This window comes from Dryobates pubescens, chromosome 30 (genome assembly GCF_014839835.1).
Source record: "Dryobates pubescens isolate bDryPub1 chromosome 30, bDryPub1.pri, whole genome shotgun sequence".
Classification (NCBI taxonomy): Eukaryota; Metazoa; Chordata; class Aves; order Piciformes; family Picidae; genus Dryobates; species Dryobates pubescens.
In genome coordinates, this window is record NC_071641.1 from 12424924 (window position 1) to 12447939 (window position 23016).

At 55.8% G+C, this 23016-nt stretch overlaps 1 protein-coding gene across 1 annotated transcript; it reads right to left on the bottom strand.

The window, feature by feature from the left end:
* Window positions 1-500: 500 nt before the first annotated feature.
* On the bottom strand, window positions 501-22907 carry LOC128898696 (electroneutral sodium bicarbonate exchanger 1-like). The gene is given in 23 exon segments (XM_054174628.1): window positions 501-573; window positions 748-818; window positions 1469-1598; window positions 14092-14180; window positions 14585-14719; window positions 14811-14984; window positions 15526-15594; window positions 15949-16200; window positions 16532-16693; window positions 17053-17166; window positions 17795-17956; window positions 18144-18249; window positions 18351-18596; window positions 19492-19625; window positions 19769-19943; window positions 20406-20497; window positions 20664-20810; window positions 21065-21152; window positions 21501-21723; window positions 21726-21830; window positions 21999-22130; window positions 22462-22622; window positions 22837-22907. Coding segments are annotated over 23 exon segments (3096 nt in total). The 5' UTR covers window positions 22893-22907.
* Window positions 22908-23016: the final 109 nt, after the last annotated feature.

Sequence of the window (23016 nt, forward strand, 5' to 3'; positions counted from 1 at the left end):
TGCTCGTCCTCCTGGCTCCCAAGGATGGGCTGCACCCGCTGGGATGGGCTGGCTGGGGGCAGAAGACAAAGCTCTGTGCTCTCAGCCTGCCTGAATCAGCTCTGTCCTGCTCTCATGTCAAGAGAGCACCAGTTCAGCCACAGATGCTGGGCTGGTTCCTGGCTCCTCTCCCCTGGACTCCTCCTCTGCCCAGGCCTGCACACAGCCATGGAGCAGGAGCAGCATCTCTTCCACCTCTGACACAGGGTGGGCAGCTTCCCTTCCCCACAGGGCCATTTTTAATGCCAGGATCCCTCTAAGGAAGAGGAGCCTCAGTCCATTATGCATGGAACTGCCTTGCCAGCCCCTCCTGAGCAAAGCCTGGCCAAAGGAGGCCTTGCTAAACGCTGCCATTTGCCTCAGGAGGGCAGCAAGCCACACAAGCAAGACACAGGGAGCTGCTTGCAGAAGCCCCCAGGTGCACACAGCCCAAGGAGCTTAGGGAACAGCCTGGGGGGCACTCACCCTGCCTGCCACAGCGGGGGGATCGGCTTCTCATCACCCGCCTCCTGCCCACGTCCCGGGCACGGTGGCCTGCAAAAGAAGAGTCACTTGCAGTGCTCTTGCTGCTGCAGAGGTGGGGGAGGCAGTGCCACTGTTCAGCCAGAGCAGCCCTTCCCAGGAGGAAGCACCACCTTGGTGCCTGGGGAGAAGGCACTGGGCTGCTGGCTCCTCTGCCAGGCTCTCCGTGCAGCCTTACTTTCCAACTCATCCTCATAGTGCAAGCTGGCAGTGCTGCTCCATTTGCCCTGGTCAATCACTGCCTCTTCGTCGTATTCCTGCTCAGCAAGGACAAGAGGGGCAAAGCTGTCTAGAGGTCCTTTACCTCCTCCCCCCCTGTGCCCACACAAGTCCACAAGGATCCCATTTCTGCATGCCCCCTCCTCCTCCTCCAGGAAAACCCAAAAACGTGGACTTCAGGAAGGTTGGAAAAGACCTTTAAGATTCCCGAGTCCAACCAGACCCCAGCTAGCAGGAGCACTAAACTGTGTCCTGAAGCACCACACCTCCAGCTTCTTGAACAGCTCCAGGGATGGCAACTCCACCAGCTCCCTGGGCAGCCTGCTCCAGTGCCTGACCTCTCAGTAAAGAAGTTTGCCTCATGTCCAATCTACACCTCCCCTGGCACCACTCAAGCCCATTCCCTCTCATCCTGTCACTTCTTGCTTGGCAGAAGAGACCAACAGCAGCCTCACTCCAGCCTCCTTCCAGGGAGCTGGAGAGAGGTTTGGAGGAGCTTTGGCTTGCAGGAGGTTTTCCTTCCCATCCCCTCCTTGCTCCGAGCAGCGAGGCTGAAGCAGAGCAGAGCAACGCATCTCCTCCTGCCCATGCCTCTGCCCCCTGGGGAAATGCCTATGGGCTGTGGGGGACGGTTTTGCCCTGTCTGTGGGGGATGCTGGGCCCCTGGGCAGAGCCCCAGCCACGCTACCAGTAACTCCTTCAGGGAGGCCATTCGGTATCCTCCGTTCTCGTCCATCCTCGCCTCGCTGGCTGCTTTGGGAGACAATTGCACCTGGAGAGCAACCAAGGGGCAGATTCCCCCAGCACAGCAGAGCAGCCTGCACGGAGAGGAGCTGAAGCTCAAGTGGCTCCCAGGGAGCACCAACACTGTGGAGACAGAGATGGCCCATGGTGACCTCATAATGGGGGCAGTCAGACTCATAGGGACAGCAAAGGCCTGGGCACAGAGGAAAGCAAAAGTCCCCCTGGGCTGGAATGGGGTGAGGAAGAGGAGGGCCAGCAGGGCTGGTGCACAGACCCCAACAGACACCAAAGGCAGGCTGGGGACAAGGCAGGGCTGCTCTGGAGCGGCCCTGGGGGCCAAGCTGCTCAGGGCCTTGTTTGCCTTTGTTCCATAGGGGCTGAGATCTGCTGCCAGGGAGCAGGGAGGGGCTGGGAGGGCAAGAGGAGAGCTGCTGCCTGCCCCCCAGCGCCAAGGGCTTCCCACAGGGCAGGGAGGCTGGGGCAGGGCCAGTACCTGTGCCCACACAGCGCTGCCAGCCTGGCCTGAGTGCGGCTGCCCAGGCAGCCGGGCCAGGGGCACAGCCTGGCACAGCCTGGCACAGCCTGGCACAGGGCTGTGTGGGCATGTGCTGGGCTGGCACTGCTGCCCCTGGTGTCCTAGGGAAACACTGAGGGCACAGAGACTCCACAGGCACCGTTCCCTACAGGAAAACTCCAAGTGATCCACAACAAACCACAACTCTCAACCCTTCTTCTTTCCCCTGTCACAGGGGCAGCACCCAGCCGTGGGGCAGCACTTGGTGCTGGGGCAGCAGCTGACAGGGCAGGATGGCACTGCCATGGTGTCTGGGGTTCATGGGCACTGGGGCAGACTCTAAAGGCTCTAAAATGCCTTTCAAAGTAATTAAAGAAAGCAACTCTGTCTCGGATGTTGCCTTTGCTTCTCGGAGCTTGTCTGACTGTGTCAGTTCCATTGGGAAGTGTGCTGGGGGGCAGCTAAAGCTCTTCTGCTTAATGGCCACTGGGGGAGACTCGAAAGGCCAAAGGCTTCTCCACCCCTCCAAAGCAGACCCAAAGCCCAGGACTCCTTCTCTGTCCCCACCTGGGGTTTGCCATAAGCCCTGCTCTTGCAGGGCTGCTCCTGCAGTAATTCCTATCTGGCCTGAGAGGGTGGAAAGCACTGTGTAGAATGCTGCCAGTAGCACCACCAAAAGCAGTCTGAGTTCTGAGGGGAAAGAAGTCAAAAACTGCTCAGGAACACTTGAAGCAGCTGGCAGGCTCCAAGCCCTTGAAGGAGAGCAGTGACAGTGTGCCTTTGGGATGTGCCAGCACAGAGGTGGGCAGAAGCAGCTTGTGGTGATGTGGAGCATTCCCAACAAAGCCATGCAGGTGTTGTCAGTGAGCCTGGCTGCATTGCTGGCACTGAGCAGCTCCAGAGCAGCACAGGGAGGGGCACTTTGCAGGCAGAGGGAGGCTGCTGGTGTTGAGCCTCAGTGTGTCCCTGTGTGTGCTGCTGTGGTGCAGCAGTGGCAGAAGGGCTGCCAGCCCTGCGGCACCCGGAGCACTCTCTGATTCCTGCTCTCCTTTCTCTTGCTTCCAAACACAAAATTCTTCTCTGCTCCCTTGGATGCATTCTCCACTTTCTTCCGGGTGTTGAACTGCTGCAGCAGGTCCAGAGGAGGCCACAAAGATACCAGAGGGCTGGAGAACCTTCCCTATGGGGAAGGGCTGGGAGAGTTGGGGCTGTTCAGCCTGGAGAAGGCCCCAGCGAGCCCTCAGAGCAGCCCTCCAGTACCTGAAGGGGCTCCAGGAGAGCTGGGGAGGGACTTTGGACAAGGGCTGGGAGTGCCAGGCCCAGGGACAGTGGCTTTGAGCTGAGAGAGGAGAGATTGAGAGTGGAGAGGAGGAAGAAATTGTTGAGAGTGAGGCTGGGCAGACACTGGCACAGGTTGCCCAGGGAGGCTGTGGCTGCCTCCTGCCTGGAGGTGTTGCAGGCCAGGCTGGATGAGGCCTTGAGGAGCTTGGGCTGGTGGGAGGTGTCCCTGCCCATGGCAGGGGCTTGGATCTAGATGATCTTTGAGCTAGAGATTAGGGACAATCAGGTTGAATGCTTGTGGGCAAGAATTAGAGGGAAGACCGGTAGGGCAGACATCCTGGTTGGAGTCTGTTATAGACCACCCAACCAGGAGGATGATGTCGACGAAGCATTCTATAGACAGCTTAAGGCTGTCTCAAGATCTCCTGACCTTGTCCTCATGGGCGACTTCAACCTGCCTGACATCTGCTGGGATCTCAACACAGCAGAGAGGAGGCAGTCTAGGAGGTTCTTAGACTGCATGGAGGACAGCTTCTTATCCCAGGTGCTGCGTGAGCCTACCAGGGGCAAGGCTTTGCTTGACCTCCTCTTCACCAACAGGGAAGGGCTGGTGGGTGATGTGGTGGTCGGAGGCTGTTTAGGGGCCAGCGACCACGAGATAATTGAATTTTCGGTATTTGGTCAAACTAAGAGGGGCAGCAAGAAGACCTCCACTCTGGACTGCCGGAGGGCGGACTTTAGGTTGCTCAAGGAAATAATTCAGAGGGTTCCTTGGGAGAAAGCCCTTAAAAATAAAGGGGTCCAGGAGGGCTGGACCTGCTTCAAGAAAGAGCTGATGAAGGCTCAGGAGCAGGCTGTGCCAGTGTGCAGGAAGAGGAGCCGCCGGGGCAGACGGCCAGCCTGGCTGTGTAATGAACTTTTAATAGAACTAAGGGAAAAAAAGAGGGTGTATCGTCTTTGGAAGAAAGGTGAGGCAACCCATGGAATGTTTAAAGAGGTTGCTAGGGCATGTAGGAGGAAAATTAGGGAGGCAAAAGCATATTTGGAACTTAAACTGGCCTCTGATGTGAAGGACAACAAAAAGTCCTTCTATAAATATATTAATAGCAAGAGGAAGGGCAGGGACAACCTCCACTCCTTGGTTGACATGGAGGGAAATGTTGTAACACAGGATGAGGAAAAGGCAGAGGTACTTAACACCTTCTTTACCTCAGTTTTTACTAGCTGGAAAGAACGTCTACCAGACAGCTGGCCTGCAGAACTGGCAGAGGGAGCCAGGGAGCTGCATGGTTTCCCTGTGTTCCATGAGCAAGTGATAGGAGCTCTCCTCAGCAGCTTGGACCCCCACAAGTCCATGGGACCAGATGGGATCCATCCTAGGGTGCTGAGAGAGCTGGCAGATGAGCTGGCCAAGCCACTCTCCATTATTTTTCATCAGTCCTGGCTCACTGGAGAGATCCCAGCTGACTGGAAGCTGGCCAACGTGGTACCCATCCACAAGAAGGGCTGGTTGGATGAGCCAGGGAATTACAGGCCTGTCAGCCTGACCTCAGTGCCAGGAAAGATTATGGAGCAGGTCATCCTGAGTGCAATCACACAACACTTAGAGGATGGCCAAGGGATCAGGCCCAGCCAGCATGGGTTTAGGAAGGGCAGGTCCTGCCTGACCAACCTGATCTCCTTCTATGATCAGGTGACCCGCCTGGTGGATGTGGGGAGGCCTGTGGATGTAGTCTACCTGGACCTCAGCAAGGCCTTTGACACCGTTCCCCATAGCAAACTCCTGGCCAAGCTGTCAGCCCATGGCTTGGATGGGAGCACACTGCGATGGGTTAGGAACTGGCTGGAGGGCCGAGCCCAGAGAGTGGTAGTGAATGGTGCCACATCCAGCTGGCAGCCAGTCACCAGTGGTGTGCCCCAGGGATCAGTACTGGGCCCCATGCTCTTTAACATCTTTATTGATGATCTGGACGAGGGCATCGAGTCCATCATCAGTAAATTTGCTGACGACACCAAGCTGGGCGCAGGAGTTGATCTGCTGGAGGGTAGAGAGGCTCTGCAGAGGGACCTCGACAGGCTGGGCAGATGGGCAGAGTCCAACGGCATGAGATTTAACACATCCAAGTGCCGGGTTCTGCACATTGGCCACAGCAACCCCATGCAGAGCTACAGGCTGGGGTCAGAGTGGCTGGAGAGCAGTCAGGCTGAGAGGGACCTGGGGGTGCTGGTCGACGGTAGACTGAACATGAGCCTGCAGTGTGCCCAGGCAGCTAAGAGGGCCAATGGCATCCTGGCCTGCATCAGGAACAGTGTGGCCAGCAGGAGCAGGGAGGTCATTCTGCCCCTGTACACTGCACTGGTTAGGCCGCACCTCGAGTACTGTGTCCAGTTCTGGGCCCCTCAGTTTAGGAAGGAGGTTGACTTGCTGGAACGAGTCCAGAGAAGAGCAACAAAGTTGGTGAGGGGTTTGGAACATAAGCCCTACGAGGAGAGGCTGAGGGAGCTGGGGTTGCTTAGCCTGGAGAAGAGGAGACTCAGGGGTGACCTTATTACTCTCTACAACTACCTGAAGGGAGGTTGTAGACAGACGGATGTTGGTCTCTTCTCCCAGGCAAGCAGTACCAGAACAAGAGGACACAGTCTCAGGCTGCGCCAGGGGAGATTCAGGCTGGATGTTAGAAAAAAGTTCTATACAGAAAGAGTGATTGCACATTGGAATGGGCTGCCTGGGGAGGTGGTGGAGTCGCCATCACTGGAGGTTTTTAGGAGAAGACTTGACGGGGTACTTGGTGCTGTGGGTTAGTTGCTTGGGCGGTGTTGGATTGGTTGATGGGTTGGACGCGATGATCTTGAAGGTCTCTTCCAACCTGGTTTATTCTATGTATTCTATGTATTCTATCTTGAAGGCCCCTTCCAAGCCAAAGCATTCTGTGATTCTAGGGTTCCTCATCACGGCCTGGTCTCTGCTCTGGTTTGGGGTCCTGGCTCTAGTGAACTCTTCCCACCCTCACTGGTATCTGAGAGGGATGCCCTCTGTGGTGGGGCCATGGAGGGAGTGTCCCAGCAGCTGGGCTAAGGGGAAGGAAAGGCATTTGCTCCCTGTGTGCCACATCTACATCACACTTGGTTGTATGTTCCTTCATTTTCCCTGGAATTCTTTTTCTTCACCTCTGTCCTCGCAAAGTCTCTTCCCTGGCACGCTGGCAGCAACTGGCAGGAAAGCAGGAAGATTCTTCTCCTTGCACCTCCTTCAGCAGCTTATTGTTACACAGGCTATTTTTCACACAAGCTGTTAGCTTCCCTAATTACACTAATATGTCACTCTACTCTTCAGGCTTCCACGTAAATAGAATCAAGCAAACCAAATAGAAACAACGATAGCAAAGGCAAAGAATAAGGAACATTTTATAGTAAAAGAAAACATTTTACTCCTATCTTACAATTTCCTGTGTCTGGTTCCCTCTCCCACTTTTTAGTTCCATACTTCTGCTTTAGAGTTCCTCTTAATCAAAATCACCTGATGGACAGGAATTAGCACTCCACTCATCACAACCCCTCCTCTTCTTTTGAACGCCATTAATTCGTGCCTTAGCTTCCGGTTTGGCCAAAACCAGCTGAATTTTGGTTGGTTCTGGCTTTGGTTGGTGTATCTTTACAACCAGGAGAGGTTGCTGATCTTCTCTACTGGTTCCTAGCCGAGTGGCAGTGAATTCCATGTCCCGAACTATAGTCCGAATAAGTCTCGTGAGACAAGGAATCCTACGAGGAATGATCAATAATCCCCCAAACAATTCCCCTACTACTGTTCCCAAGCGTCTCCACCATTCTCCTCCATCCCATATTTCCACAACTGGCATATGAATCATCCTCTATGGCATCACATGCATCCAACTTAACCCACTGTGGCTCACTGAGCTTTGTGAAAATCACACTTTTCCCTACCAGCCTCCCTTGCTGGCTATTTGTTCTCACCTCTCTCCAATACTGAGAGGGCTTCTCCTTCGGATCATAAGAGGTTATCCTCCCATTTCCATTACCCCGGGCATACTCTCTCAGATTCATATCACAAGGGCTTCATTTGGCTCCCTTACACTCGTAGATGGGCTGATACACCAAGGTTTGGCTAACCACCTTCCCCTGTCGGGTGGCACTTACGCAATCACTGCAGTTTTGTGCTTGTCCCAGGACCAACAGGGCTCCATAGAGCATCAGAAGAGGTCCGCTCGGGTCCACGCTACCCGGCGGTCTCAGCCCTACGTGGTTGCAGCCCTCGGCAGAGCTTCTTGAGCTGCAGTCCTGGTTCCTTCCTCGGCCTCACCCTCTTCCGCTTTGCAGGAGCTGGTCCGAACTGACTCTCTTGGCCCAGTTCTCCTTACCTCTTTATCCTACAAATTACTGTATGCTAACTCCAATGCGACCTTTTTCTACACTATAGCAATAGCCCTGCAGTAAGGATATCTACACAATCCTTCCAACCAACCTTCATTATCAGTCTGCAAATGTGTTGCTCTCTATTCCAGTTCTTGAATGTGGTTATGTAGAGAGACCGAAGGATCAAAAGGGGAAAAAATGAGAGAGAACAGAAACTCTTTTGCCAGTTATGGCCTGGATTTCAACGTGCGTCACGGCATCATGGCTGAGCCACGGCATCATGGCTGAGCCACAGAGGGCTGTAGCGCACGTGCAGGGTTGGAGCTGCGCATTCTCACACCTGAATCACCAGGTGTTACCACTCGAGCCGCAAGGGATGGCCACCGCCACAGAGGATGAGAGCTTCCCTTTAACTCTTTGACATTATTATTTGACCATGACAGACTGCTGAGTTACCATGTGAACATATTCTCAAATCAATTAAGCGATTATGAGATTCAGGTCTAAGTTAGATGTTTTCTGTTGACATCTCTGAAGTTAGGGCCTTTCAAACCATTGAGGTAAAAGGTGCTCCCTGATCAGAATCGAGAGTTCCAATTAAACCAAAACATGGTAGAAGAATAGACTAGACTAGACTAGACTAGACTAGACCAGGTTGGGAGAGACCTTCGAGATCATTGCGTCCAACCTATCATCCAACACCACCTAACCAACTAAACCATGCAACCAAGCACCCTATCAAGTCTCCTCCTGAACACCTCCAGTGTTCAGGTGATGGTGATGGTGACTCCACCACCTCCCCGGGCAGCCCATTCCAACGGGCAATTACTCTCTCTGTGTACAACTTCTCCCTAACCTCCAGCCTAAACCTCCCCTGGCGCAGCCTGAGACTGTGTCCTCTTGTTCTAGTGCTGGGTGCCTGGGAGAACTCTCAGCTGCTACAGAAGCAGTAGGTGGTGTTGCTGGGTGTGCCTCTACCCAAGGTGTGAGCTGATCTACAATCACTAGTGGATATCCACACCGACCCACCTTGGGTAGTTCAGTACAATCGACCTGTGTCTTTTCAAATGGTCTACATGCAACTTTTCTCCCTCCAGTGGGTATTTGTCTGATCACCTTTCCATTTCTCTTTTGACATGTTAAACATCCTTCAGCAGTTTGCTTAGCCACCTCATCAATCCCTGCACACCCATAACATTTCAAAACCTGATCCCCCGGTGCCTTCCTTCCCCAACGGGTATGCGAATGCAGCTGCAGAAGCATTCTTCTCGCCTGCTCTTTTGGCAGTCTTTTCCTCCCATCAGGTAAGGCCCATTTGCCTTCTTTTAATTCTGCCCCTATCTTTTCCATGGATTTTATCTCCACCTCTGTATACCTCTTCTGTGCTCTTTGGCCGTCACGCAGTTCTTGTAAAGTTAAGACTTGAGTGTGTTTTCTGAGGGCTGCTTCTTGAGCTTCCCTATCAGCAAGATTATTTCCCCTTCCATAACAACCAGTTCCTTTCTGATGCCCTCTGACATGTACTGCTGCGCTCCACCCACACGCCCCCAGCGCTGTTTGCTTGCCTCTTATTGCCTTAAATGGCTCTTTTCAAAATAACATTGATCTTAATCAAATTTTAATTGGCTTTGTCATTTATAACACCACTGATTCTGCTTCTGTCTCTCCAGTGCCCAGTGAACCTGGGGCACCACTCAGCTCAAAGCCATTGCCCCCCGTCCTGTCACTACAGGCCTCATCCAGCCTGGCCTGCAACACCTCCAGGCAGGAGGCAGCCACAGCCTCCCTGGGCAACCTGTGCCAGTGTCTCCCCACCCTCACTCTCAACAATTTCTTCCTCCTCTCCACTCTCAATCTCTCCTCTTCCAGCTCAAAGCCATTGTCCCTGGGCCTGGCACTCCCAGCCCTTGTCCAAAGTCCCTCCCCAGCTCGCCTGGAGCCCTTCAGGTACTGGAGGGCTGCTCTGAGGTCTTGCTGGGGCCTTCTTCCAGGCTGAACAGCCCCAGCTCCCCCAGCCCTTCCCCATAGAAAGTGGAGAATTGACGAGAACGGAGACAGGGACGACAGCACTCAATATGAGTGAGAGAAATCTTCCAACTTTATTGTTCCACGCTTCATGATTTATAGTCTTACCTTATGCACAGTTAATTCTAGTCTAATTTAACACATACCATTGGTTTATCTCTAAAAGGTTACATCATTATTTCACTGTTCTGTGGTTTTTTCTACTCAGTCTAATTGCTCTTTTTCCCAGATCTTGCCTCCTCCTTATCTTGTTTGTCTCTTCTCAGGTGCAGCTTGACCTTAGCATACCAGGCACTTTCCCACAACTCCTACTCCATTGCTATATTTTCAACAGAAAGTCCTTCAAGGCCTAATTTGCACAGATCTTCCTGGGACCCATGTCCCTTTTGACCTAAGGCAATCCCCAACAGAGAATGCATCAAATGGAGCCGATAACAATTTTGCGTTTGGAAGCAAGAGAAAGGAGAGCAGGAATCAGAGACTGCTGAGGCCGCAGCTCCAGTGCTGTGCCCAGGGTTGGGCTCCTCAAGACAAGAGAGAGGTGGAGGTGCTGGAGCCAGGGCAGAGGAGGGCAAGGAAGCTGGGAAGGGCCTGCAGAAGAAATCTGATGAGGAGAGGCTGAAGGAGCTGGGGGTGGTTAGTGTGGAGAAGAGGAGGCTGAGGGGAGAGCTCTCTGCTCTCTGCAGCTCCCTCAGAGGAGCTTGTGGAGAGGCTGCTGCCGCTCTCTTCTCACAGGTGATGAACAAGGGGCAATGGCCTCAGGCTGCAGCAGGGCAGGCTCAGACTGGACACCAGGCAAAGGCTTTTCCCAGCAAGAGTGGTCAGAGCTTGGCAGAGGCTGCCCAGGGAGATGGTGGAATCCCCAAGCCTGGAGGTGTTTCAAGGTGCTTTGGATGTGGTGCTTCGGGCTCTATGGGTTAGGGGTGACCCTTGTAGGGTAGGGTCAGTGGTTGGACTTGGTGATCCTGAGGGGCTTTGCCACCCTGGATGTCTCTGTGGTTCTGTGATTCTGTAATGCTATGCACAGCCCTTGAGCTGTGTGATTCCATACCCTTGCAAAGCCCAGGAGCAATTCCCATCGGAGGGTTCTCAGATGACTTGCTGGGGCCTGCAAGGCTGATGAGGAGACACAGTATCCGTATAGGTAGAACCAACAGCCCCAACCCACCAGGATGAGCATCCAAAGTGTAAGGAAAAATGTCTATAACTGTCTGAGGGCTGGGGGTCAGGAAGGAAGGGACAGGGACAGGCTGTGCTCACTGTGCCCTGGCATAGGCCAAGGGGCAATGGATGGAAAGTGCAGCCCAGGAGGTTCCAGATCAGCATGGGGAAGAACTTCTTCCCTGTGAGGGTCCCAGAGGCCTGGAGCAGGCTGCCCAGAGAGGTTGTGGAGTCTCCTTCTATGGAGCCATTGCAGCCCTGTCTGGATGTGTTCCTGTGAGACCTGTGCTGGATTCTATGCTCCTGTTCTGCCAGGGGGTTGGACTGGATGATATTTGGAGGTCCCTTTCAACCCCTAGCATCCTGTGGTCTGTCAGCCTGTTCACAGAGGAGACAAGAGGAATCTTGTAAAACTTTATTTGTAGCAAGGGAGAGTCCACCGGACAATTCCCTCTGGGGTCTCTCCCATTGCTGGAAGGCAGAGCTTCCCTTCTAGCCTCAATTCCCAGACACACATTTCCCTCTCCCTTTCCCCCCTGGCAGAGCTACTCAGGATTTACGGTCTCCCTGAAACGCCTCCTGCATGTCCCCCTTCACATGGCACCCCCTGCATCACACATCCCAACTGCATTTCAATTAGGCTCTTCACTCCTCTGGGGGGAGAAGTTAACATGCAGTAGCCTGGGAAGCCTTTGCTCTGTCCTAACAGTTCAGCAGTTGAGGCTGTGTTCAGTGTCTGCCCTCTTCACACAGCCTCCTGCTGATTTGACAGCAAGACCTCAGGGGAGGCACTTAGCAGAGGCCCTTTGTGACTGACATACACAGAGGGGAGGGGAGCTGTCGGCTGCTTCCTTTGCTCTTGCAACTCCCTCTTAGCCAATTCTGCCTGCTTTGGGTCCCATCCTGTTGGCACTTGTGTGTTTCCCCCTGAGAAGGAATGGAGACCTCTCGCGTTAAATGATTTTTGTGGTTTGTGGTTTGTGTTTTATTTCAATTCTTTTCAAGATGGTAACATTATCTATAACATGTAACAATAATAATGTAATAATGTAATAATGGTAACATTATCTACATTCCTTACAACAGAGTTTACAGCAACAGAGTTTACAGCAACAGAGCTCCTAACAACAGAGCTCCTAACAGCCACCTTCATAACAACCGAGTTTAATACTGTGAAAAGGATGAAGTAGAATCACAGAATCAACCAGGTTGGAAAAGACCTTCAAGATCATCAAGTCCAACCTATTACCCATAACATTTCTTTTAGAACCTGTAAGTAGTTACAAAAGACGGAAATAGCATGAACAATTTCCAAATGACACCTTGATCATATTTTACAGCCATTGTCACGAGGCAGGGCGTGGGGTTTGATCTTCAGTTCTGCATCGAAGAGATGCAACAAAACCAGCAGATTTCGTAACAAACATCCAGGTGTTTTTACTTCAAAATACAAAAGTACCAGAATACAATCTTAGGGCACTTTAGGTTCATTAAAAACAGTACAACTAGCCATTGCTCTGTCCTGGCAGTTCCTATGTCCAGAAGTTCTCAGAAATGCTCCTGTTCTTTCTCGGTCCTGTTTTGGCTCCTATGGTGCCGAGCTTTTCCTGGAGCTGAGCTGCCTTTTTTCCCCCCTCTTTGGTTTTTTTTTTTGTGTCCACTGGAAGCTGAACTTCTGCCTGGAATCTTCATCTCCTTTATCACTTCACTGTGATATTAATGATACTGATGTCCTCCTAGGGCTTGTCAGTTTGGGGATTGACTTTTACATTTGAGATTCTCTGCACAACTTCCATTCCTTTAGTCACCCGTCCAAACACACTGGGCTTGTTGTCTGGCCATGGAGTTGGAACCACTGTTATAAAAACCTGAGATCCGTTCGTATTTGGTCCTGCATCAGCCATGCTGAGAGTATATGGTCTGTCGTGTCGTAAAGTTGAGTGAAACTCATCTTCCAATTCTCCTGCCCAAATACTTTCACCGCCCCTTCCTGTACCAGTTGGATCACCAGTCTGAATCATGAAACCCTTGATGATAGGGTGAAATATGTGTCATAACAACCGAGCTGATAACAATGGAGTTTAGAAGCAGTAGAGTTCATAACAATAAAGTTTATAACAAGAGAGTGTATAAGCAATAGTTTAGAACAACAGAGTCTGCAACTACAGAGTTCCTAACAACAGTCTGTAACAATGGAGTTGAGAAGCAGTAGAGTTCATAACAATAAAGTTTATAACAAGAGAGTGTATAACCCTAACCCTAACCCTAACCCTAAACCCTAACCCTATAACAAGAGAGTGTATAAGCAATATTTTATAACAACAGAGTCAACAACTACAGAGTTCCTAACAACAGAGTCTGTAACAATGGAGTCTGGAAGCAGTAGAGTTCATAACAATAAAGTTTATAACAAGAGAGTGTATAAGCAATAGTTTAGAACAACAGAGTCTACAACTACAGATTTCCTAACAACAGAGTCTGTAACAATGGAGTCTGGAAGCAAAAGTAGGTGCAGGGAGCACTGTGTGCGGGGCTGGTGCCTGTCACGTTCTCACTCCTGTCCTTCAAGGGCTTGGGGCCTGCCAGCTGCTTCGCACGTTCCTGAGCAGTTCTTGACTTCTTTCTCCCCAGAACTCAGCCTGCTGCTGCTGGGGGTGCTGGCAGCCTTCTGCACAGTGCTTCCCACCCTCTCAGCCTCGATAAGGATTACAACAGGAGCAGCCCTGCAAGAGAGGTTTTCCATGGCAGTCTTGGGGAGGGGAACTGAGGTCACCAAGGGCATTAGCAGCCTTGGCAAGAGGAACAGGGGACCTGGAGAATCAAAGCCCAGCATAAGCATGGGAGGCTTGGCTGGAGGAGGAGTTGTGAGGGGCAAGCCTGAGAGCTGCAGAGCAACAGCTCCATGGAGTGGCTCTTCTTGGGGCTTAGCAACAGCTGGCACAGATCCTGCCTGCAGCTCCACCTGTTTCAGAATGAGGCTCTGCAGCTACTGTCAGGTCCCTGATGATGCAAGTTTTGGGGTCCACCACGAGTTCTGGTCAGGGTCAGAGCCCTGCCATCCCCTCGGGCAGCCTTGCCCACACATTTGATTGTCCCACCACTCTGACTGCTGCTTCCTATGGGATGCTCCACCCCAAAGATACAAGTGGAGAAAACCACACCAGACACCTGCCAGCTAATCCTGCTGAGGGTCCTGGCCCTTGCTGGGGCTTTACCTGTCCCTGCTTTGCTCTGGGGGATCCAAGTCGCCTGTCTTCCCCAGCTCCAGCTGAACTGGATTGGGACCAGCAGCTTCCATGGATTCCTGCCATAAAAGGGGACAAATCAAGCTGTCTGTCTTGGCTTGGAGCAGAGAGAAACTCCAGAGCCAGGAACATCACTGCCCGCTGCCCTCTGCTGCTGAGCCGGGGCAGCTTCCGCTGGCAGTGCAGCAGGGGGCAGAGCTCACTGCCAGCACCTGGGGAGGGTTAAAAGCACTGTCCTGGCAAAAGGACAATCATCATCTTGATGAGAAATGACTGACTGAGAAAGCTCTCCGAGGGGGAAGCTCAGTGCTAACTCAAGGGGTTGAAGCGGGATCCAGGCCCTTAGGATCAGTTCCCTCGGAGTTCTGATGGTCCCCCAAGATGTCAGGAGAAGCTGTGCTAGAAAGAGGCAACCTCCCAGCCTGAGGGAGATGCCCAGCCCCGGGCACCCAGCAGGCCTTACCTCTTCTTGCTGGCCTTCGGGTTTGGCACTCTCCTCCTTCTTCCTCCTCTCTGGCAGAAGGTCATCCAGCAAGCTGAGCTCCCGCTTGGAGAAGCAGAACTCCATCGCCTTCCGCACCAAGACCACAGCCAAATTCTTCACAAACAAGAGGGCAGATAGGGTGAGGCCAGAGCTGAGCCTTCCATCTCCCTGCAGACATGGCCTGCTGAGCAGCAGCAGCTCTTACCAGCAGGGGGAAGATGATGGCAGCAGGGGACATCTTGATGAGGCAGAGCACGGTGAGGCAGAGGACCTGGGTCAAGGTGAAGAGGTGCACCTTGCGCAGGGGGACGTGCCGCAGGTAGATGTAGTCCGGCTGGTGCTTCCTTGACATCAGAACCAGCAGCAAGCGCTTGAAGAACTGCAAAGGCACAGGCCAAGAGCTGCCAGCTTAGCACTGCAGAAGCTTTCTGGCCCTGCTGACACCTGGAGGCTCTTTGCAGCATGCTGCTTGAAAGGAGGCGGCCCGAAACCTGCTCTGGACGCTCCTCCTGCGGGCAGCAGCCACTTTCCCTCCCCTCCAGCTACCAACCGGCTTGCCCACGGGAGCTGCCACCGACCTGCCCTTCCTCCATGCTGTTCTCTTCTCTACCTTTCCTGGCCCACTGAACGCCCCTGCAAGCGCTGCCAGCAGCAGTGGAAGCTGCCTTCCCTCGGCACTGAATTCCCCCCTTTTCCCCTCAGCAAACCCTGCCCTGCCCTAGCCCCTGAGCCGAGCACGCCGAGGAACTGCTGCTGCCAGCCCCAGAGATCTCCTGGGCCCCCACCAACCTCTCCCTCACACCCAATGCTTTCCCTGCGCGCTGGCAGAGAGACTTTGCCGCGGCCCGGCGCTGGCCTTGCTGCCGGGCCGAGGCGGCAGCAGGGAGCAGCCGTGCTGCAGGCTGCCGCTGAGGCAGTACCTCGAGTCCTCGGAGCGACGACACAGCCATGTAGAGGAGGATGCCGTAAAGCACAGGCATGGGGATGAGCTGCGGAGGAGAAGGCAACGGTCTGTGCCTGCCGTGGCACTGGCAGGCTCACCACCCTGCTCTGCGGGCGCTGCGGGCGCTGCCCACGGCCGCCTGAACCCCCAGCAGGGCTGGCCCTCAAAGACAGCTGGAACCCAAAGCGCTGGGCGCTGCTCGCTTGCCTCCAGCGCACCCCGCTGGGGGCCGAAGGGCTGCAAAGCAAAGCCCAAGCTGCTTCCCGGCACAGCTCAAGCCCCAGGCTCGGGGATCACCTCCTCCTCCGCTCCACAGCTCCCGGGGGCTGCAGAGGCTGGGATGTGTGTGTCTCAGTGCCACAAAGCCGGTGCTGGTCGTGGGTTGGCATTGCCCTCTCACCTTTAACACCGAGGTCAGGAAGACGGAGCAGCCCATGAGCACAAAGACCATCACGCCGGTGACTCTCTGCTCTCGCACCCCCAGGCACCTGGGCTGCTCTCCTGGAGCTGAGCCGGCAGACTCCACCTTGAGGCTGTTCACGTGGGTGATGGACAGCACAGTGGCAACCACAAACCAGGGCAGGCCCATCAGGGAGCACACCCCGAGCAGCACAGACAGCACAAAGAGGTCCAGGCGGTAGCCACGTCCTTTCTGCAAGGAAGGCAGCGAAAGAAGGAGCAGAGCATCCCACAGCACAAGAGCAAGGGCAGCCTCACAAGTCAGACTCTGCCCCTGCTTCAGCCGGTCCTGGCAGCACAGCAGAAGGCTCCCTTCCCTCAGCTGCTGCCACCACTTCACAAGCACAGCACATTGCTCTCCTGCACCCAGCTCCATGTGCTGCTGCAGCAGACTGCTCGTCTCAGCTCCCCTGTGCTTTGCTCCCTGGGGCACCACTGCTGCAGGAGAGCATCCTGCCACCCAGCCTGATGCTGGCTGCAGCCCAGGGCGGGGTGGGATGGGCTCATCTCTTGCAGCCTCTTACCTTCAGCTTGTGGTCCTTCCTGTTGACGACAGCAACCGCGCTGTGCTGGTCCATGAAGATCAGGATGGTGCAGAGCAGAGCTGGGATGAGCGCAGCGAACACTGTCCACACAGGGTTGGGTCCTAGGGGGCTGATGAACCACCCGCGGTCGTCCCTGGTCAGCTGCAACAAAGCACAGGCCTCAGCAGCAGCTCTCAGCCCAGACACTTCCCTGCCTTGCATTTTGCCTCTCTCCTCCTCAGGCAGAGCATCTCCCAGCCTTGGCTTCAGGTCACCCTCTCTGGTGGGCTCCAGCAGTGCCAGTGGCCTCTCTGCAGGCACCTGCAGATCCTTCTCCTGGAGGTGCCCAGCTTAGGGGCTGGCTTCTCATTGGCACAAAGAACGCGTGCCTTGGAGGCACAAGAGGAGATGGGCAGAGCACCAGCATGTCCTGCAGGCTCAGCCCCAGCCTGCCCTGCCATCCCCTCCCTTGTGGCACCCCCGAGGGCTGAAGCCAGTGCCAAGCCAAGCAGCCTCATTACCTTGATCTCACTGGGCACCTGGAGCTTGGGCGAGGGGATCCCAACCAGGGAGTCGATCAGCACCATGGTGACCAGGGTGAGGAAAAGAGCAAAGTCCCTGGTGAGGGAGTGTACCTAGGGGAGAAGAACAGAGCTGAGGGGGGCACTGCCAACGGGGCCACACTGTGGCATGAGAAGCTGGGGCCATCGACACCAGCAAGGCCGGGGCAGCAAATCCCCCCTGAGCACTTGCAGCCTCATCCCTTGCTTCCAGACCGTGGCTGTGAGAGCTAGGGTCAGACATGGGAAGAGCTGAATGAAGTGGGAAAGGGCTGCTTGAATTCAAGCCTTTAACAGATCGATTGCTACTGCAGCCACGATGGGATAAGGCTCTGCAGCCTCATTCCTGCCTCAGGGGGAGCAGTTGGGGCTTTTTCTAGGGCAGCTCTGCGCTGGAAACAACTTTGCCCCCGAGCAGGCAAGGCACGGGGCTGGGGGGGAGGGTGTGAGGGGGTGTGTGTAAACCAAAGCTAACTGTGGAAGACCCAATTTCCCCCCTCCCAAGAGAAAAGAAAGAACACAGAAGGGGCCCTGGGGTAGGGGGCAGGGCAGGTGGGAAATGCTGGGAGCAGTTTGCATCCGCAGAAGGCAGCGGAGGGAATCCGAGGCGGTGCAGAGCTTCGCCTTCCAGCTTGGCATTTCCCAGCTTGAGCAAGTGGTGGTGGAGACTGCTTGGGGAAAGGAAGGTGGAGACTGTCGGTACTTTGGTGCTGAAGAGAGGGCTGCTCCTCAGGTTCTTCAGGAAGCTGGCCAGGGCAAAGGTGCAGAAGAGGAGGATGCAGCACCACAAGAAGACATTAGGCACGTAGGGGCCATGGGGCCCACAGGCAGGGCCTCGGAACTCTCCCCGCAAGTGCCGGCACTCCTGGAGAGACAGAGAGTCAGGACACAGGCGGTGAAGGTGTGGCCAGGACACGCTGGGTAAGGAGGGGGTGAGGAGGATCTGGCAGCAGCACGCTTGGCAGCCCCTTCCCAGCCGAAGGGCTCTGCCTTGTGCACCGGGGTATGCCCCCTGGCGGCGGCACGAGGAAGCAGTGGCTCGGGGCACTCACAGTCGCCGTGAGGTTTTGCCAGGCGATGCCAGGCACGTCCAGCTTGATGCTCTCCCAGAAACGCAGGGTTTCGAGGCTGGGCTGGGCTGGTGCCACACACTTGCAGCTGGCGGGAGAGAAGCCAGGAGAGGGGTAAGGAAAAGGCAAAGGAGAGGCAGCCCTGAGCTCCTGGCCAGAGGCAGCGGCCTTTAGCAGGGCAGCACTCACCCGTAGTTGGTGAGGGAGTCGATGGCGATGGGTATGTGCAGAGGGTAGGTGACTCGCAGCTGACTCAGCTTCTCCAGAGCCTCGTAGATGAAGATGAGGCAGATGAAGGAGGCGTAGGTGTCCTTGGTGAAGCGAGTGATGTAGCGCACCAGGGAGCTGGCGTCGGTCACCACCAGCACCAGGGAGAAGAAGGTGGTCCAGAGCCCGATGCACGCCCGCAGGGACAGGTAGGAGAGTGCCTGCTCCCTAGGGAAGCAAAGCCAGGTGGGAAGGGGGAGAGGCCAGCACGGGGCTGCCAGCTCTGCCTTCCCTGGGCAAACCTGGGAGCAGTTTAGGAGCGTGGCCAGGCTGGGGGTGGGGGGAAGGCAGTCTCCATCAAGTGCCACAGACAGCCTCGGGGCTGCAGCCTGGGCTCTGGAGCCGCGGGAGGAGAGGCCAAAGACTGAAGCGGGGGTTGTAGTCAGGCAGAGGTTAATCTCTTCTCCCAGGCAACCAGTACCAGAACAAGAGGACACAGTCTCAGGCTGCGCCAGGGGAGGTTGAGGCTGGAGGTTAGGAGGAAGTTCTACACAGAGAGGGTGATTGCCCATTGGAATGGGCTGCCCGAGGAGGTGGTGTGGTCGCCGTCACTGGGGGTGTTCAGGGCGAGGCTTGACAGGATGCTTGGTTGCACGGTTTAGTTGATTAGGTGGTGTTAGATGATAGGTTGGACACGATGATCTTGAAGGTCTCTTCCAACCTGGTTCATTCTATTCTATTCTATTCTATTCTATTCTATTCTATTCTATTCTATTCTATTCTATCAGCAGTTGGGTTAAGGCCCTGGGGGCTAGTGGAGGTCAGGCGCCGGCTGTGGGAGGTGCTGTGCTCTCACATCACTCTCATGGCCTAACACCAGCACTGGCTGGGTTTGTGCCCAGTCACCTGCTGCCAACCGACCCCCCACAACTCCTCTCCTCCACCCTTCAGAGCCCCTGCACCACCACCTACTAAAGCAGCAGCAGCCTGCACCAGCTCTGACACAGAGGCCAACTGAAACCTAACAACTGCCACCCAGAACAGCAAAGCCCAAGCATCTTTTCCTCCTCCCTGTCTCCTGCTGCAGCCTCTGCCAGCCCCTGGCTGTGGCAGCCAGCCTTACTTGCAGAACTGGTAGATGATCTTCTCAAAGACGAGGATGTGTCCGGTGCTGCCGAGGATGGTGAGAGGCTGCCCAGCCAAGAGGCAATAGACCACGCCGCACAGGCAGGCACCCATCAGGGACTCCACGGCACTCTGTGCGGGGGAGAGAGGCAGCAGGCACTAAAGAGATCATCCAGGGCAAGGCAAAACCCCCCAGCAAAGCCAGGTGAGCGCAGCAGGGACTTGTGCCCGAGGGCGGGCCCTCCCCGTGCCAGCCGGCAGAGAGAGCTGCTCACTATGTAGCCTTGGGTCGCCTCCCCCAGCAGGCCGCCGAAGGTGATGACAGGGCACATGCCGGCACAGTAGAGGAAGAGGACGGACGCCAGGCACTGCAGGCTGAAGGCGTCCCGAAAGTCGCTCCAGAACCGGGGCACTTTGCGCTTCACGTCCTGGAGGAGACCTCCGCAGAACCTGGAGGGAAGAACAGAGCCTGAGTGTGCTGCGGGAGGGGCTGTGCAGCTCTCTGCTGCACACGGGCAGCCACAAGCTCAGGGCAACTTGCAGGGCTGCAAAGCACAGGTCTGCTGGAGCCTGCTTTATAGCCAGGAGAAAGGGAGGCACACACCAGAGCTCCTGCAGCACAAGCAGGCCTGAGCCCAGAGCCCCTCCCCTCTGACCCTGAGCAGCAGCAGTGCTCTCCCTGGGGGTCTCTACCCCTCTGCCCCCACCCCAAATCCAGCAAAGCAGGGGCAATGCCGCTGCGCCTGAGCCCAGCTGCCCACCTCTCCCCCTGCCGGGCCCAGGGCAGGGAGGTGGAGCTGTGCAGCCCCTGCCCCAAAGCAGCTAAGGCCAGAGCCCTGCTAGAAGGGCAGCTGCAGGCTCCCGTTTCCAAGGCCAGCAGAACCAAGACCACCCAGGGGCAGCTCACATCACCTTCCTGTCCGCTCCAGCTCAGGCTCAGTGTGTCTCGCCGCCTCGCTGGGCACAGCACTGCCACCCACAGCTCCTGGCACCTTCCTTTTCTCCTGGGAAAATGGGAGCAAGGTACAGATGCCCACCTGTGAGCATTCCTCCTGCTCTGGCTCTGGCACTGGCAGAGGGGCACCTGGAGAGCCTGGCCCCCTGAGCACATCCCCAGCCGTGCTGCCACGCTGCCCATGCCCCTCACGCCTCCCTCCCTGCAGCACCCACCTGGGGAGGGACCTTTTCCGGGGGCTCGATTCGGATGGAGGGATCCCACTGGCTTGTTGGCAAGACCTTCACCTGCTCCAGGAACTCTTCCAGGCCAGCCAGCAGGTCCCCTGGCTTCTTGCCTTTATAGGCAACCGCTTGAAACACCTGCCAGCAGGAGGCAAGCTGCTGAGAGGACAGCCCCCCTTGGATGCCCTCTCCGGGGCAATCGGCTCCTGCCTGAATGCAGGGGAATCTTCCCCACCATTCCTGCTGGGGGCAGGCAACATTCCCCCAGAGCAAACATCTGTCCGCTGTGGCAGGTGCAATCATCTCCTGCACAAGGTCCCCATCCCCAGTGGCACCCCACAGCCTTTTGCTTAAAGCCAGAGGTGACCCAGAGCTCCCTTATCTGGTGGTACCTCATCAATCATCAGAGTAGCCATGGCCCTGCCGACCTCATGGGACTGCTGGGCTTTTCCTGCTGGCCCCAGCAAAACAAACAGGAACCTGGGCAAGAAAAGCAAGATGAGGAAGAAGAAGGTGTCCTTGCTCCAAGAGCACCCAAGGAAAGCCCCAGGAGCTGCCAGCCCAGAGTCTGGCTCCAGTGGGGACACACAGGCAATGAATCTGAACTTCATCAGACTTAGTCTGGGGCCAAGGGCCATTCAGATGGGCTGGTGGCTATCACAGCTCCAGCAGGGAAGGGAGACACAAAGAAAAGGGGGGTGGGGGCAGGTGGGGGAGTGGGGGGGAGGGGGGCGGGCTTGTTCCCTTGGCAGCCCCACTGATGCGTGGAGCTGGATGCCGTGGTGTGGGGCTCTTGGGAAAGCAAAGCTGTGTGCTTCTCACTCAGACCTGGTTGGGATGGGCACTTGGGTCGGCCCCGGGAGCAGCACAGCCTGGGCCAGGCGGACAAAGGCCAGCAGGGGCTGCTGAAGGGCCCCCAGCTCCCCTACGAGCAGGCTGCAGGCTTCGGCCCCGCTGGGAATTCTCTTCAGCAAGCGCAGCTCCTCCTGGCCACAAGAAGCAATCCTCAGGCAGCTGCCCCGAGAGCAAAGCCCTCGACGCTCTGCAGCCCACCCTGGGGCCACCTTGCCAGAGCCAATCTGGCCCTGAAGGCAGAAGAAAGCTGCAGGGCTCTCACCTTGCCTAAAGCCCTTGTGGAGCTCTCCTGCTTCCTTCCTTCTTCAGCCACAGCAGCGTCTGCAGAAGGCTCAGGGCTGAGTGCTGACACTGGTAGGGAAACAAAGGCACTTGGAGAGGTGGGCAGGTTGCCACTGCTCTGCCAGGATGAGCCTGCTGGGACCCAAGCCCTGCAGAAGCCTTCAGCAGCTGCCCTGGAGAACAGCTCACCTCGGGCCACAGCCCTGGCAAGGAAGCTCTTCCTCTCCTTGTTGTGATGCTGCAGCAGAAGCACTTCTCGCACTCTCGCCCGTGCCTGCTCATCAAGCCCTGAGCTCTGTCCCTGCTGGTGCAGGATGGCATCTGGGGGGGGGCAGAGGGAAAGAAGCCATCAGAGCAGAACCCCCCAGTCCCAACCCTGTTTCTAAGAGCAACCTGCCAAGCCCTGACCCCTGCTTCTCTTTGGCTGGAGAATGCTCTGCAGTCGCTTCTCTAACCCCACAAATTGCTTGCAAGAGGATCCCACCCTGGAGGCAAAACCCAGTGCCAGGGTTGGGCACCCAGCCTCTGCTTAAACCCACAGCAGGACTCCTGGCTAGGAGCCTGCCATTGGGGCAGGGTTTGACTGGGGAGGGAAGGGCAGCAGAGGCAGCTGAGTTGGGCTCTTGCCAGAGGGACACAGAAGGCAGGGTACCTGCAATCTCTTCCATGCTGTTGGCACCGATGTCCAGCAGCACTGTGCCACTGCTGATCAAGCTCCTCAGCTCCAAGAGGCTGCGCAGGGACAGTGTGCTCACGTAGGGCTTGCTCCAGCATTCACTACCGTCTTCCATGTCCTCCTCGAACTTGAACCACCTGCAGACACAGGATGTGATCAGCCCCAGCGATGGGAAAAGTGCCCCCAGCTTTGGCAGCCCTTTGACAGAGCTGGGGGGTAGCAAGAGAAGAAGGCTCCTGGCAGCAGCAGCAGCAGCTGTGAGAGCTTTGCATCCCTCAGGGAGGAAAGGAGAGCTCTGAGTGCTGCTGGCCCAGGGCTCCTCTCCCACCGCTGCCAGCAGCAGGGCTTTACCTTGCTGCATCCTTCCACTCAGCAGCTTCACCCTCTGCCACGCAGATCTCAGCCATCTGGCAGAAGAGTTTGTGGGGAGCGTGCTGCTCGTCCTCCTGGCTCCCAAGGATGGGCTGCACCCGCTGGGATGGGCTGGCTGGGGGCAGAAGACAAAGCTCTGTGCTCTCAGCCTGCCTGAAT